A 12705-nucleotide genomic window follows, 5' to 3' on the forward strand; every position below is an offset into this window, starting at 1 on the left:
TCCTACTTGTGCATTTCAGGACTGCTGGGTCCTGGTGCTGTCCCAGCGGGACAATGGTGATGGGGCTCCAGAGCTTGGTTGTGGCTGGAGATACGCCAGCATGCATCAGGACTGGAGACACAGGTCAGAGTATGCAGGGATGTGAGGAGGAAGGCTAAGGCCCACTTGGAATTAAATCTGGCAAGGGATGTCAAGGACAACAAGAAGGGCTGCTTCAAATACATCAGTAGCAAAAGGAAGACTAGGGAAAATGTGGGCCCGCTGCTGAATGGGGCGGGTGCCCTGGTGACAAAGGATACAGAGAAGGCAGAGTTGCTGAATGCCTTCTTTGCTTCCGTCTTCACTGCTAAGGCCAGCCCTCGGGAATTCCAGACCCTGGGGACAAGAGAGAAAGTCTGGAGAAAGGAAGACTCTCCCTTGGTTGAGGAGGATGGGGTTAGAGATCATTTGGGCAAGCCTGACATCTAGAAATCCATGGGCCCCGATGGGATGTGCCCACGAGTGTTGAGGGAGCTGGCAGATGTTGCTGCTAGGCCACTCTCCATCATCTTGGAAAGGTCAGCAGAGATTCACCAAAGGGAAATCATGCTTGACCAGTCGCATTGCCTTCTCTGATGGCCTGACTGGCGGGGTAGATGAAGGCAGAGCAGTGGATGTTGTCTGCCTGGACTTCAGCAAGGCTTTGGACACTGTCTCCCATCACATCCTCCTAGGTAAGCTCAGGAAGTGTGGGTTGGATGAGTGGCCAGGGAGGTGGAGGGAGAACTGGCTGGATGGCAGAGCTCGGAGGGTTGTGGTCAGTGGCGCAGAGTCTAGTTGGAGGCCTGTGGCTAGCGGTGTCCCCCAGGGGTCAGTGCTGGGTCCAGTCTTGTTCAATATATTCACTGATGACCTGGGTGAAGGGACAGAGCGCGCCCTCAGCAAGTTTGCTGATGATAGTAAAGTGGGGGGAGTGGCTGGCACACCAGAAGGCTGTGGTGCCATTCAGAGGGACCTGGACAGGCTGGAGAGTTGGGCGGAGAGGAACCTCCTGAAGTTCGACAAAGGCAAGTGCAGGGTCCTGCACCTAGGCAGGAATAACCCCATGCAGCAGGACAGGCTGGGGGTTGACCTGCTGGAAAGCAGCTCTGCAGAGAGGGACCTGGGAGTGCTGGTGGGCAACAAGTTAAGCATGAGGCAGCAATGCGCCCTTGTGGCCAAGAAGGCCAACGGGATCCTGGGGGTGCATTAGGCAGAGTGTTGCCAGCAGGTGGAGGGAGGTGATCCTCTCCCTCTCCTCAGCCCTGGGGAGACCGCATCTGGAGTACTGTGTCCATTTCTGGGCTCCCCAGTGCAAGAGAGACATGCAGGCCTCAGCAAGACCAGTTGTGTGTTGCTGAAGAGATTTTGCTGGCAGCTCAGGAGATCTGTGGGGGAGAGTGTGGCAGGGTGAGGGGTAGAGAAGGACTGTGATACTCCTATGCTAAGTATGGCATCCCATGAAGAGGCTTTATATTAGACGCTGCTGAGCAGGTTCTCAGAGATGCTGGGGAATTTGTAACCTGAACTCTGAGTATCCCCAGGAAGGAATTTGCTACCCATGCTCTGCCTGTACAGGGACACTCTCTGCTGGGAGGGTGCTTGATACTTGTGTGTCCTTCCTCCTTTTTCCTCCAGTCACTTCCCAGCCACTTTCCAGCCACCCCCTCACTCATCTCTCACTGGTTCTTGTACCACTGATGGGATCTCTGCACACTGACTTCTTGCCTATCTTCACAGTGCTTGTGCATGTTTTCCCCTTCCCTTGCTCTGCCTTTTGTCTTGCAGTGAACCTTATGTGGGTCCATGCCAAGGTTTTCCAGCCTCACCTGTGAGGAAGGGAAGACAACTGGGACTGAGTACAGCCAAATCATCAAATATATGGCCACAGTTTGAACAGCCCCATCTCAGACAGGAACCACTTGTTCTCCTCAGGAGTGGGTTCAATGACACCCCTAGGGCTGGGGATGTCCTCAGGAGTGTGATCAGGCTTGAGCACTCCACCAGCCTCAGCCCAAACTGAGCCCAGCTGAACGATGCTAGCATGTATTACTGTGCCTTGACGGACATGGGAAAGGAGCCTGGACATTCAGTGGGCTATTGGCTGAGGGAGCAACATGTGCCACTGCTGGAGGAGAGAGAAACATAGAGGGAGCATTTCGCGCACGATAACAACAAGCACTTTCTCCTCCCACTTCTTCCTTTGCTCCCCCCACCCCGCAGACTCATTTCTGACAGCTGTGCTCTTTCATGACCAGGAAGTAGTTTTCTGACTGTCATTCACTAACAGGAGCATCAGTCTCAGCATGCACCTTGGGTTTCTCGTCCTCACTGCCTTCCTGAGGCAATTGCTAGGTAAGCATGTGCTTGGACTAGAGAAATGATTTTTCTTTTTGCCAGGAAAGGAAAAATTCACCAGCTTTACCAGGTCTCTGTAGGGAACTGCTCTTGAATAGTGGGAAAGGGCTAGGAAATCTCAGCTCATAGAGGTGCTTTTGCACCGATTTTCTCAAGGTGCTGTTACTGCTGGCACAGAAAAGAGGAGATGGGGAAAAGACTCATCCTTCTCATTCTCCTCAGACCACATTATCCTATTTTTCTGTCCCCATCCACCCATCCCTGTCTGCTGTTTTTCTCTGATCCATCCCAGTGTTCCATATATGTGCTGCCACAGGATTTTCTCTGCTATTTTGCAGGCCCAAATTCCTGTCTTTTCAATACCAAAAAAGCCGATCTGATCAAAGCTGATAAATGGACTTGCAAGCTCTCATCCAATTAACATCTTTAGGGTGTCCCAGTCTTGCTCGTGGCTGGTGCTGTGGGCTGCAGGAGAGTATGGAGCAGGGAGTAGAGGCACAGCAGAGCACTCCTCCAGGGGCATCCTGGTAGGAGATGATCCTGCACTGCAGGATCCACACTGAGCCAAGAACTCCGAGCTCCTGCCCAAAACCACTCACCACCCTGCTGTCCCAAGCCCTGAGGCTCCTGCTGCAAAGTAAGGGAGAAGGAGTGAATCATAACATTTTATTTGTGTCACAGACAGGCTCTCTCTCAGACATGTTCTGTTGGTGGGCACAAGATGCTTTGTCGTTCTGATAGCAGCAATTGTTTAAGTGTGAGTGTAGTGAGAGAATGCAAATGTCAGGGCAACAAATGAAAAACTAAATGGAAGAGCTGCACACCCCATAAAGTGCTTTGTGAAGCCCAGCTGTTGCACACACCTGCTGGGCTGAAGTGACTGGCACATTGTTACTGAAATCAACCAGGCCAGGCCACACAGCAGGGTCTTTACCCCTCCCCCTTCTCCTCCCACCCAACTCCAATTAGTAAGGGAAATCCCAGAAAAGTGATAGGTGCCCAAAATGTGCACAAACGCCTACACAGATGCATAGACATTAGCATACATGAACAAGCACACATACACATACAGTTACATAAATATACTCATGCTGTTAGGAACAGCACCATTAGGCTAAAGTGAGAGTTACACAAACGTCACATACTGAAGGGCAGAAAGAACAAGATTTGCTGTCCTTGCAGTTTTATGAGTAACTGCTTCTTAACACCTGAGAAGACTGATACCCTTCAGAATTAAGCAAGCTCTTGCCCAATAACTGAAACAACCAGTGAGAATGGTACAGCCTGTACTTCCTAGCTGGAAGGTACAAATACATCAGCTCACCTAAACAGACTTGAAGTGGATCCAACAGCAGCTGGACTGCTGAGGCGTTCATGCTTCCTGGTATAATTCAGGAGATGCCTGCTTTGCAACAGAGGAAGAAGGATGAGCACTCTTACCATCGGCTAGGTAACTATTTTGCTTATAAGCATGTGAATTAGTGAATTAATGAAGTAACAAATCAGAACATTAACAATTTAAGCCAATCTGTTGAAAAGGGATTGAACCCTTGTTTGCTTTTTAAGTAATGAGTTTATGAAAAAAAGTTTGAGTCACACGGTATGTTGTCCTGTAAATTTGAGAGATCACAGCGAATCATGATGGGGCATTTCCACCAGCTAAGACAGTGGTGTCACATCTCAACCTGTGCACAATAATGAAGACAAGAGCGTGAGCCTTGGGTGTGTGGATGCTCTTCATCACCTCAACAGCTTCCTTCTGCAGTGAGAGAGTAAGAGAGGCTGCACTGGGCTGGAGACTGCCAGACACAGACACCCCAGCAAGGGCAGGCAAGATACTATGCCTCCTCAGCTGCTTTCTGCAGCTAGAGGAAGGAGCAGGAACTCCTCAGACATGGGCTTAGGGAAGCAGCCCATGCTTCATCACCCTGGGGACACAGGCATATAGGAGCCTCTTTGTCTGCCAGCTGAATTTCTCCATGGCACTTTCAGGCTACTACTGAAAGTTCTCCTTCATTCCTATGCAACTGTGCTGTGTTTCCACTCCTGTCTAGGTAGAAAGCCTTCAAAGGGCAATGCAGAGTACCCTCAGCTCCAGCGGGACTAGGAAGCTCAGATCTTCTGGCATTCTTGATCCAATAGCACCAGGAACACTACCACGGTAATGAGCTCCTCCCTTGATGGCGTGCATGGATGTGGGTCAGCAGAAGACTTGGCTGAACACAAGGACCAATGATCAGTGAGGCATCTATGGTGTGTATATATATAGTGCCTACTCAGGGAAGAGCCAAAGGCTCACCCCAGGGCATAAGAGGGCTCTGAGTTACTGAATGAGGCTTCACTTCCTCCACAGCTGTGCTCCTCTCTCTGGGGAGAGAAGCTAGGCCCTCTTTCCCCATCCTTTCTGCCCCCAACCCCTGCCCTCCCCTGGTGCTGTCAGAGACTATATGCCAAGGTGAGAGGCAGCAGAGTCCTGTCCAGTGTTTGGCCTCTGCTGTGTGAGCCACATAGGGCTGCAAAGCAGTTCTTGGGCTCCCCTGAACACAGACACACAACTTGCCCTTACATGTGGGCTGCCTGTTCTCCCCATCCCTGAATGCCCGTTACTCACTGAGCAGACTGTAAACACTGAGCAGGGCAGTGGCAGGGGCAGGGTCAAGGCAGGGAAAGGGGCAGAGGTAGGAGCACACTCTGTCACCCAGAATGGAGGGCAGGATGGTATTTCAGAGGCATTTCAAGAATGCCTGACAGGTAATTTCCAGCTGATCAACTTGATCTGTGAGTTTGACTTGCATTCTTCTCCAAAAAGCATGGGGAGGTGGTGGCCTCCTACAGGACACGGCTCTATTTTAGCTGAGCTAAAACAATGCTCTAAAATGCTTCATATTCTACACACTGAGGACACCTGAGTGTGCTGAACAGCCTGGGACACTCCTAGAATCTTCCCCTACCTGAACATTAGCTGTCCCCCATTTAGCACACCCCTCCCTGGCCATTTGTTACAATATCCTCAAAGAAGGAGCTTTGTTTCTTCGCCACGTGTGGGAGTCTTTTATTCGTGGGGACAAAGGCAAGCAAGAGAAATGGGTCATGCAAAAAAAACAGGATCAACCAAGGCTCGCATGGCACCCAGTGTTTCCAGCATTGCAAAGCAGCCCAGGATATCATACAAATGCACTTTGCCTTTGCTGCAAGGCACCAGCTGCTCTGTTGGGCCACAAAAACCCACAGACCAACAAAAGAGTTTGGGCCTAGCCCACAAGGAGCCCCGGAAACCACACAAAGGGGTTGCTGATGGGAGACTGCTGGACACATGGGTCAGAGGCACAGGTTGGATGCCTAGGCAAGACTCAGTTTGTTGTATCCTAAGGGCCCCTTAAATCAACTAGAACTATTTCTGTATCTCGGCTATGCTAACCTTCAGTAGGTACTGTCTGGGAAGCAGCTGGACGTTGCTGACAAAACAGAACGTGCATGCCTGACCCTGATGGGGATTTGGGCAGTGTATATATCACATACTCTGCCAGTCATTGACTCCTCGCCAGATCTTCCACAGATGTTCTCGCTACAGGGGGCTACAACACAGGCAAAGACCAAAAGGCATAAAAGCATGGCAGGATCCTCGGGAAGGGTTTGCTTGGTTGACTGAGATGACTCACAGAATCACAGAATGGTTGAGGTTGGAAGGGACCTCTGCAGATCATCTAGTCCAAATCCCTTGCTCAAGCAGGGTCGCCTAGAGCACATTGCACAGGACCCTGTCCAGACAGCTTTTGAATATCTCCAAGCGTGAAGACTCCGCAACCTCTCTAGGCAACCTGACCCAGTGCTTAGTCACCCTTACAGTAAAGAACTTTGAGTGACACTTTGAGTGTCTCTCTCCACTGGTATCAGCAGTATTTCAATATAGGCTATAAGAGCTGCAGAGAAATGCTGGGATGTGTTTCGTGTAATCTTCTCCCCTTTCCCTGCCTCTTTCTTTTTGATGGAGACCCAAGGAATGGAAGAGACTTTGTCTATGACTCCTGGTGATGTGGGCTCCTTCCTTTGATTTCCTTGCCCCAACTAAAATTAAAAGGCAAATATCACTAGAAAAACTGAGGTCGTCTGCCTACCTCGTGGGAGGCCTTTAAGTTGAGGCCACTCTCTACTCATTAGCAAGACTGACACTCAGCATTTGTTTGCCCTCTTGTGGCCCCAATGTTCAGACATTGACATGTTCAGATATGAAGTAGACAGCTTCTTCTATGATGTGCTGCTGCTTGTCACTCATCTAGCCTGTGGTAAGAGTTACTGGACTGGTGGGCTCACTATCTTCAAGAGCAGCATTATTCCACTGACATGCTTTGTGGCCCTGTTGGACCCCTATATGATTGCATTTCTTCGTGGAGACTTACTGTGCAAGAGCCAAGGGTTATTACTGACAAGTAACCACAGTCCAAAAGCAAGTAAAGCTCTAACTGTTAAGTGTCTCATCGAGGAATCTCAAGTCAGATTTTTCACAGTACTTTGGTGTTCAAAGGTGCTGTGAGGACCGATGTGTGTACTCCAGTGGGGACAGCTGGGACGTGCATCTGGAGGGAGCTATGCTTGTCTCCTTGCCATCCCCAACTGCCCTGGGGCTGGGAGTACGAGGGCTACGTGGACAGTGTCCAGGCTGACCCCAACACAGCCTGGAGGCCCCTCACTCTGGGCAAGACAGACATCTCACACTGCCCAGACACAGGAGTTACTCGCCTGTCAAGGAGCTGCAGCACTGTTGCCTCTCAGGTGGTGCATGGCAGGCATGCCCAGGAGGAAGGGGGGCTGGAACCAGGACTGGGACTGGGACAGGGACCTGGACTGAGGCTAAGGCCAGGGCCAAGACTGGGGCTGGCACTGTATCCCACATCCCTCAAGCAGCCCTTGGCACATCAGCTTCAGCAGAACCTTGTGCGGAGGAGCTGCCGGCTGGGGCAGAAGCAGCTCTGTTCAGCTCTGCTTCTTCAGCACCACTCTCCAGTATGGTCCTGCTGCCTCCCCTGCTGCCAGGGTGACCCATGGGCAATGTCCTCCCAGCCTGGAGCTCCCAGGCAGTCACACTGCTCTTGTTCTGCAGAGAAATTCACTTTCTCATAGTCCTCCAAAAGTGCTTTTTACCAAAATGTCCCTCTTTGTGTCTCCCGTTTTGGATAGGTCTATAGGTATCCTTACCCACAGCACCCTTGGCCCTGCACTGCCCAGGCCCCCTCCAACCTGCACAGAGATGTAGGGATCTTCCCAGGAGCCCCTGGCACCAACAGCAGACCTGACACTGGACAGCCCCGCTCTGGCCCACCTTCCATGGGTGGACACAGAAACGCGCTTTAGCTCCTCTCAGCCTGCCACTTTCCTGCCCTATCAGTGACCTCAGATCTTCTGCTAGGACAATAAATGTCCCCAGCTTTTCTCCTTCAGCTCATCCCATCCTGAGACAGTGGGAAGTAGGTTTGGGGACCCACTCGTCCACTTGGAGTAGCGGCTCCGGAGCTCCATGGCCTAGGTGACAAGAAAGACATGCTTGCAGGCATGCTAGGAGGGTTCCAGAGAAGCACCACACCTTCCCGGACTGTCCAGCAGCAGAGCTGCCACCTGGCCCCACTGCCTCTGTGTGCCACGGCCCCACTGAGTGTCACTTCCCCTCTGCACTCAGGAACACTCCCAGCCCAGGCACAGATGAGAGTGGGGCTCACGCCGGGGCAGGGCTCAGCTCCAGGGCTGCCGCCGGTGGTCGAGAGGAGGCGCCAGCGCTGCAACAGAGCCGGTGCTGGCGGCAGGCAATGAGACACGGGCAGCAGGGTGATGCGATGCGGCGGTGCCGGGACGCGGGGCTGGCTGTGCTGGCCACGGTGCTCCTGGGTGCGCAGGGCTGGCAGTGGCGGGGGCTGGGGCAGTGCCCCGGGTGAAGCCCTGTGGGGTCCGGGGCCCTCAGGGCCACCTTTGCCTCTGGTCCTCAAACTTCTTCACAGACCTCCTTTCCTTCGACCCTCCTCCCATTCATCCTTCGCTGTGATCAGATCCCATCTTCCCTCCATGTTCACAGAGGTCCATTCCTCCTCCACACCTGGCTTTCTCACTCCTTTCCTCCCTTCCTTCCTTTGCTTACATATCCATCTACTCATTCCTCCCAGCCTAACTCTTCTGATGCCCTGCATACCTCCCTTGTTCTCTTCATCAATGAGTCGATCTTTACCCCATAATTCATCCCTCCTTCTGTCTACCAATTAGAAAAGGGCAAGTCCTTGTCTGTTCTTTTCATCAGTGGGTTTGCATTTCTTCTTTCCTCTTCCACCTACTCCGAACTCTCCATCTCCTCTGCTTTCCACATACCTGATTGTTTCTGTCAGATTTTTTTTTTCCAGGAAAATGGCAGTCATGGCAGGACATGAAAATGATTTCCTGAGTTTATTCTTCTTTCTCTCCTTGGCAGTGGGCAGAGCTCAAGTGCAGCAGGAGCCATTGGCAGAGGCCACCGAGGGCACCGGCATCAGCATCACCTGCTCACACCCCAACATACAGTCCTACGAGTTCATCTACTGGTACCAGCAGCTCCCAGGCCGAGGCCCCGCGTTCATCGTGAGTGCTCTCAAAGGGTCTCAAGCAGTGCAGGACCCTCTGGGGACCCTGCTCGTGGCCGCAGACCGCCGGTCCAGCGCCCTGCAGCTCGCCCGGCCCCAGCGGCGGGACGCGGCGGTGTATTACTGCGCTGTGGGAGACCCGATGGGACAGGCCGGGGCTGTGGTCGGGCACGAACCGCCGCGGGCGGGTGGGGCCGGGTGTGCGGGGCGGGGGCAGGGGGCCAGGGCGGGGGCTGGGGCTGGTGGCACGCCCCTCCTGGGCCCACCGGGGGGCGCTGCCGCTCCGCCCACCGGGGCCGCCTCGTCCCTCTCCACCCCCGACCCGGAGCGGTTCTCCTGCTCCCGCCCACCTGGGCTCAGACCTGCCTAGCCCTGGGTTGGGAGGAGACACCACGCAGGTCAGGCGAGGGCATGCACTGTGCGTCCCGTCCCATCTCGCTGCGCAAGAGCCCTTGTTCCTATTGCTGTGGCTGCAGCTCTGCAAATCATCGTCCACTGGTCCAGGTACCCTGCCGCATCTCCTTTCCCATCCTTTCCCCAGTCTGGGGGAGTCCGGCAGTCATCCCCACAGAGAAGTTACTGTTAGGTGCTGAAGCACCTACATGGAGACGGCCCGTCGCTCAGGGTCCTGGTGACAATGAGGTCAGCAAGTGTCCTGAGGTCTGTGACTGCCTGTTTTCTCCTCGGTAAGTGTCACACTGGGCAGGGGCACTGCTAAGGGATAATTGCTGGGGCCAGTGGTCTAATTTCCCGCACTTACCTCCTGCCCAGCTCTGGGCACACGGTGCAGGGTACAGAAAAGGAAGGCAGGGTGGGACCTCTCCTCCTGGTTTTCCCTGGGATCGCAGCAATTCTCATATATCCCCTTGTAAATCGTCAGGGGTAACTGGCTGACAGAGGCATTTAAGACACCAGGCCCTTCAAAACCCTCCTGCCACTTCCCCTGTCCACCCAGAGATGCAGATGCTAACCCTGCAGACTCTGGGGAATAGTTAAATTTGTAATCTGCTTGGGGACAGAGGGTTTCATCCCTTATGCATTCTCCAGTTACCAGCTCTGGCAATTTTTTTTCCCCTCCCCTAGATGAGCTGTGTTTTCCTTGTCTAGTATCACCTATCTTCTCCCATTTACCTTGTGTCCCTGCTTCTGTCCAGCAGAAATACTGAAGACCAGCTCTCCAGGCACGCAGAACCATGGGCTGTTTGCAGATGAGCTGGAACATGCATAGCCTTCCTGCAACCCTGGTTTCCCACATACAAACTGATAGCCCCCATGAGAAACCCAAACAACCCCTGAAAATAGCCTCCAGCAGCAGCATCAGTCTAGAGCTGGAGCCATTCTTGGCTGTGCAGGGCACTGGCACTGCAAACCCCAACTCTGTCTGATCACCCTTTGGGGAGACCCTTTCACAGCAGGACCCCTCAGGAGTAATTGAGTCCAGTTAGATTCTGTCCTTGGTTCCTCCCCTCTGTTTCACAGGGAAGAATGGCTCTCCAGAGCTTTCATTTTGCGAGGCACTGCCCCAATACCGGGATGCAATGGAGCCATCGGCTCTCCCTTGTTTCTCTGTGGGTGGGAGAAGCGCAGCTCCAAGCTGGGTCAGGGTCCCCCTGCCAGCTTCCTTTACCCCTCAGCCCCCGCCCCCCCCCCCCAGCCTTGAAACTTTGTGGTAGGGGTAGTGGAAGGGGAGAAGGCTGAGAATAATGGACGGAGGAGTGGGGGAGAATACAGCAGGCAATGTCCAAATGGGCAACTGTGGCTGCCTTGTTGCCTTCCCACAGTTGCTGCACTGAACCAGCTCCTTGCCATCACAGCTCCTGAGGTGCTCATATCAGTCAAGCAATCCATCTTGTTCGTCTGCAACTTTACCACCTTGGACAGAAATCCTTCCTTCTCTTGGTACCACTCAGCTGGGAGTGGGGAACCCAAGTACCTCCTGGGCACTGCCTGGTCCACCCAGAGCGGTACCCACTTCATCCAAGGGAAATTCACCACCTGGGCAGATTTTGACCGAGGGGATGTGATTTACAGGGCAAACCTCACCTTGCAAAAGGAGGACACAGCCTTGGCTGACAGTGGAGTATATTACTGTGCATTTAGACACACAGTGGTAAAGGGATGTTTTGCCCTCCCTGCAGAAAGTACCCACCAGGAGACTGGAGCGAGAGAAAGTCACAGTTGCTCTGCCTGGCAGCCCTTGCTCCTGGTGCTGGGGCTGCTCCTCGCAACATCTATGCCCATTGGCTCCAAACACCAGGTTTTTACCTCCTGTCCCTGTCCCCTTCTCCTTCTGTCCTTGCTGGGTGGAGGGATGCTGGCAGTTTCTGGGGAGTGCCAAGCCCTGTCCATATGTCCTGCACAGGTTCAGGGCAAAGCTGGAGATGGAATTGTGGGTCCCTCTGCTCTGACGTCACTCTCCCTCTTCCTCCTCGAGCCTGCCCCACCATGGATGGTATCTAGAGGGTCCAACCCATTGGGATCAGGACTCCATTTCTCAACTCTAGGAATTTGAAATTTTACCCATTAAATTACCTTTTATTTCCCCTCCTTATCATCTTCCTGTCCTGTTCCCCCACATCTCTGAGGTCCTGTCTGTGCAGGAATACTGAACTGCAGCTTCCAAAACGCCAGAGGAGAAATTAAGCAAGATCTGAAACTCTTTTAAAAAGAATGCTACATCTGCATTCCCCAGAGCCCTGAGCAATCAAGAGACCCTGCGCTCTGCCACCAAGACAAGCAGAGGCAAACAGGGAATGGGTTTCAGTCCTCCCCTCTCTGCCTGGAGGCACGACCCTTTCCTACATGCCCTGGCTCACCCACGGGAAGTGGCCATATCGTTGGGCCTCGGAGAGCATGTTTTCCTGCATTATGCTGAGAATCTCCCCAGGGGCAGGGATTTCGGAACTGGCAAAATGATCTTCACTGTCTCTGTACCCGCCTATGTCCTGCTAATCCAGGCAGGTGGGTTGTATTCATGCCTTTCCTATTATCTCCCATGATTTTTCAGTAGGCAGTGCAGAGATCTGCGCTGACAAGACAACAGTACCAGTGAGGAATGCAGAGAGGGTAATGGTAGGACGCATCTTTGGAAATGTAGAAGGGCTTGGGGGCAGACGCAGCATTAAATATAGAGCAAGTGAGAGAAAGAAGAGAGCTGGCCTGCATGCACATTTCTCCCTGTATTGCAGGTCTCATTGGAGGAAACCTGGAGAAGCGGTTCTCAGAGATATTGGCCACAGCTGGGCAGAATGTGGTTCTACCCTGCCTGTACATACCTGCGGATAGTGACAGAATTCTGAATTTCTTCTGGTACCGCCAGCTCCCAGGAGACACCTTCAGGTATATCCTGGAAGGTTTTAAAGCTGCAGGAAATGACAGGTTCCGGAATGGTCAATTCTCCATTGTGTACAAGAATAAAACAGCCCCTTTGGAAATAGCGTCTGTCTCTTTCCAGGACACCGCGGTTTATTGCTGTGCTGTGACGCTCCACAGTGAGTTAAGCTCCATTTCTGCTTGTGCAAAATCTGTATCACCCAGCACAGCAGAGGAGGGGAGAGGCTATTCATCCTCCACCCTTGGCAGTGCTTTGACCCTTGAAATGATCCTCTCCTTCCGATATCAACCCTTCCAACATTTTCTCACATCCCAACACCTCCCTATATTTCTCTAAGACTCCATGCATGCAGAGAAATTCAGACCAGAGATCTAGATATGCATGACCACGGAGCTGTTT

General features: G+C 52.8%; 1 gene segment (V, D, J or C); it reads left to right on the forward strand.

Moving 5' to 3' along the window:
* Positions 1 to 4638: 4638 nt before the first annotated feature.
* On the forward strand, positions 4639 to 12154 carry LOC138062234 (T cell receptor alpha variable 4-like). The segment is given in 4 exon segments: positions 4639 to 8253; positions 8825 to 8970; positions 9514 to 9658; positions 10754 to 12154. Coding segments are annotated over 3 exon segments (270 nt in total).
* The last annotated feature ends 551 nt before the right edge of the window (positions 12155 to 12705 follow it).

Source organism: Struthio camelus, chromosome 25, assembly GCF_040807025.1.
Source record: "Struthio camelus isolate bStrCam1 chromosome 25, bStrCam1.hap1, whole genome shotgun sequence".
Lineage (NCBI taxonomy): Eukaryota > Metazoa > Chordata > Aves > Struthioniformes > Struthionidae > Struthio > Struthio camelus.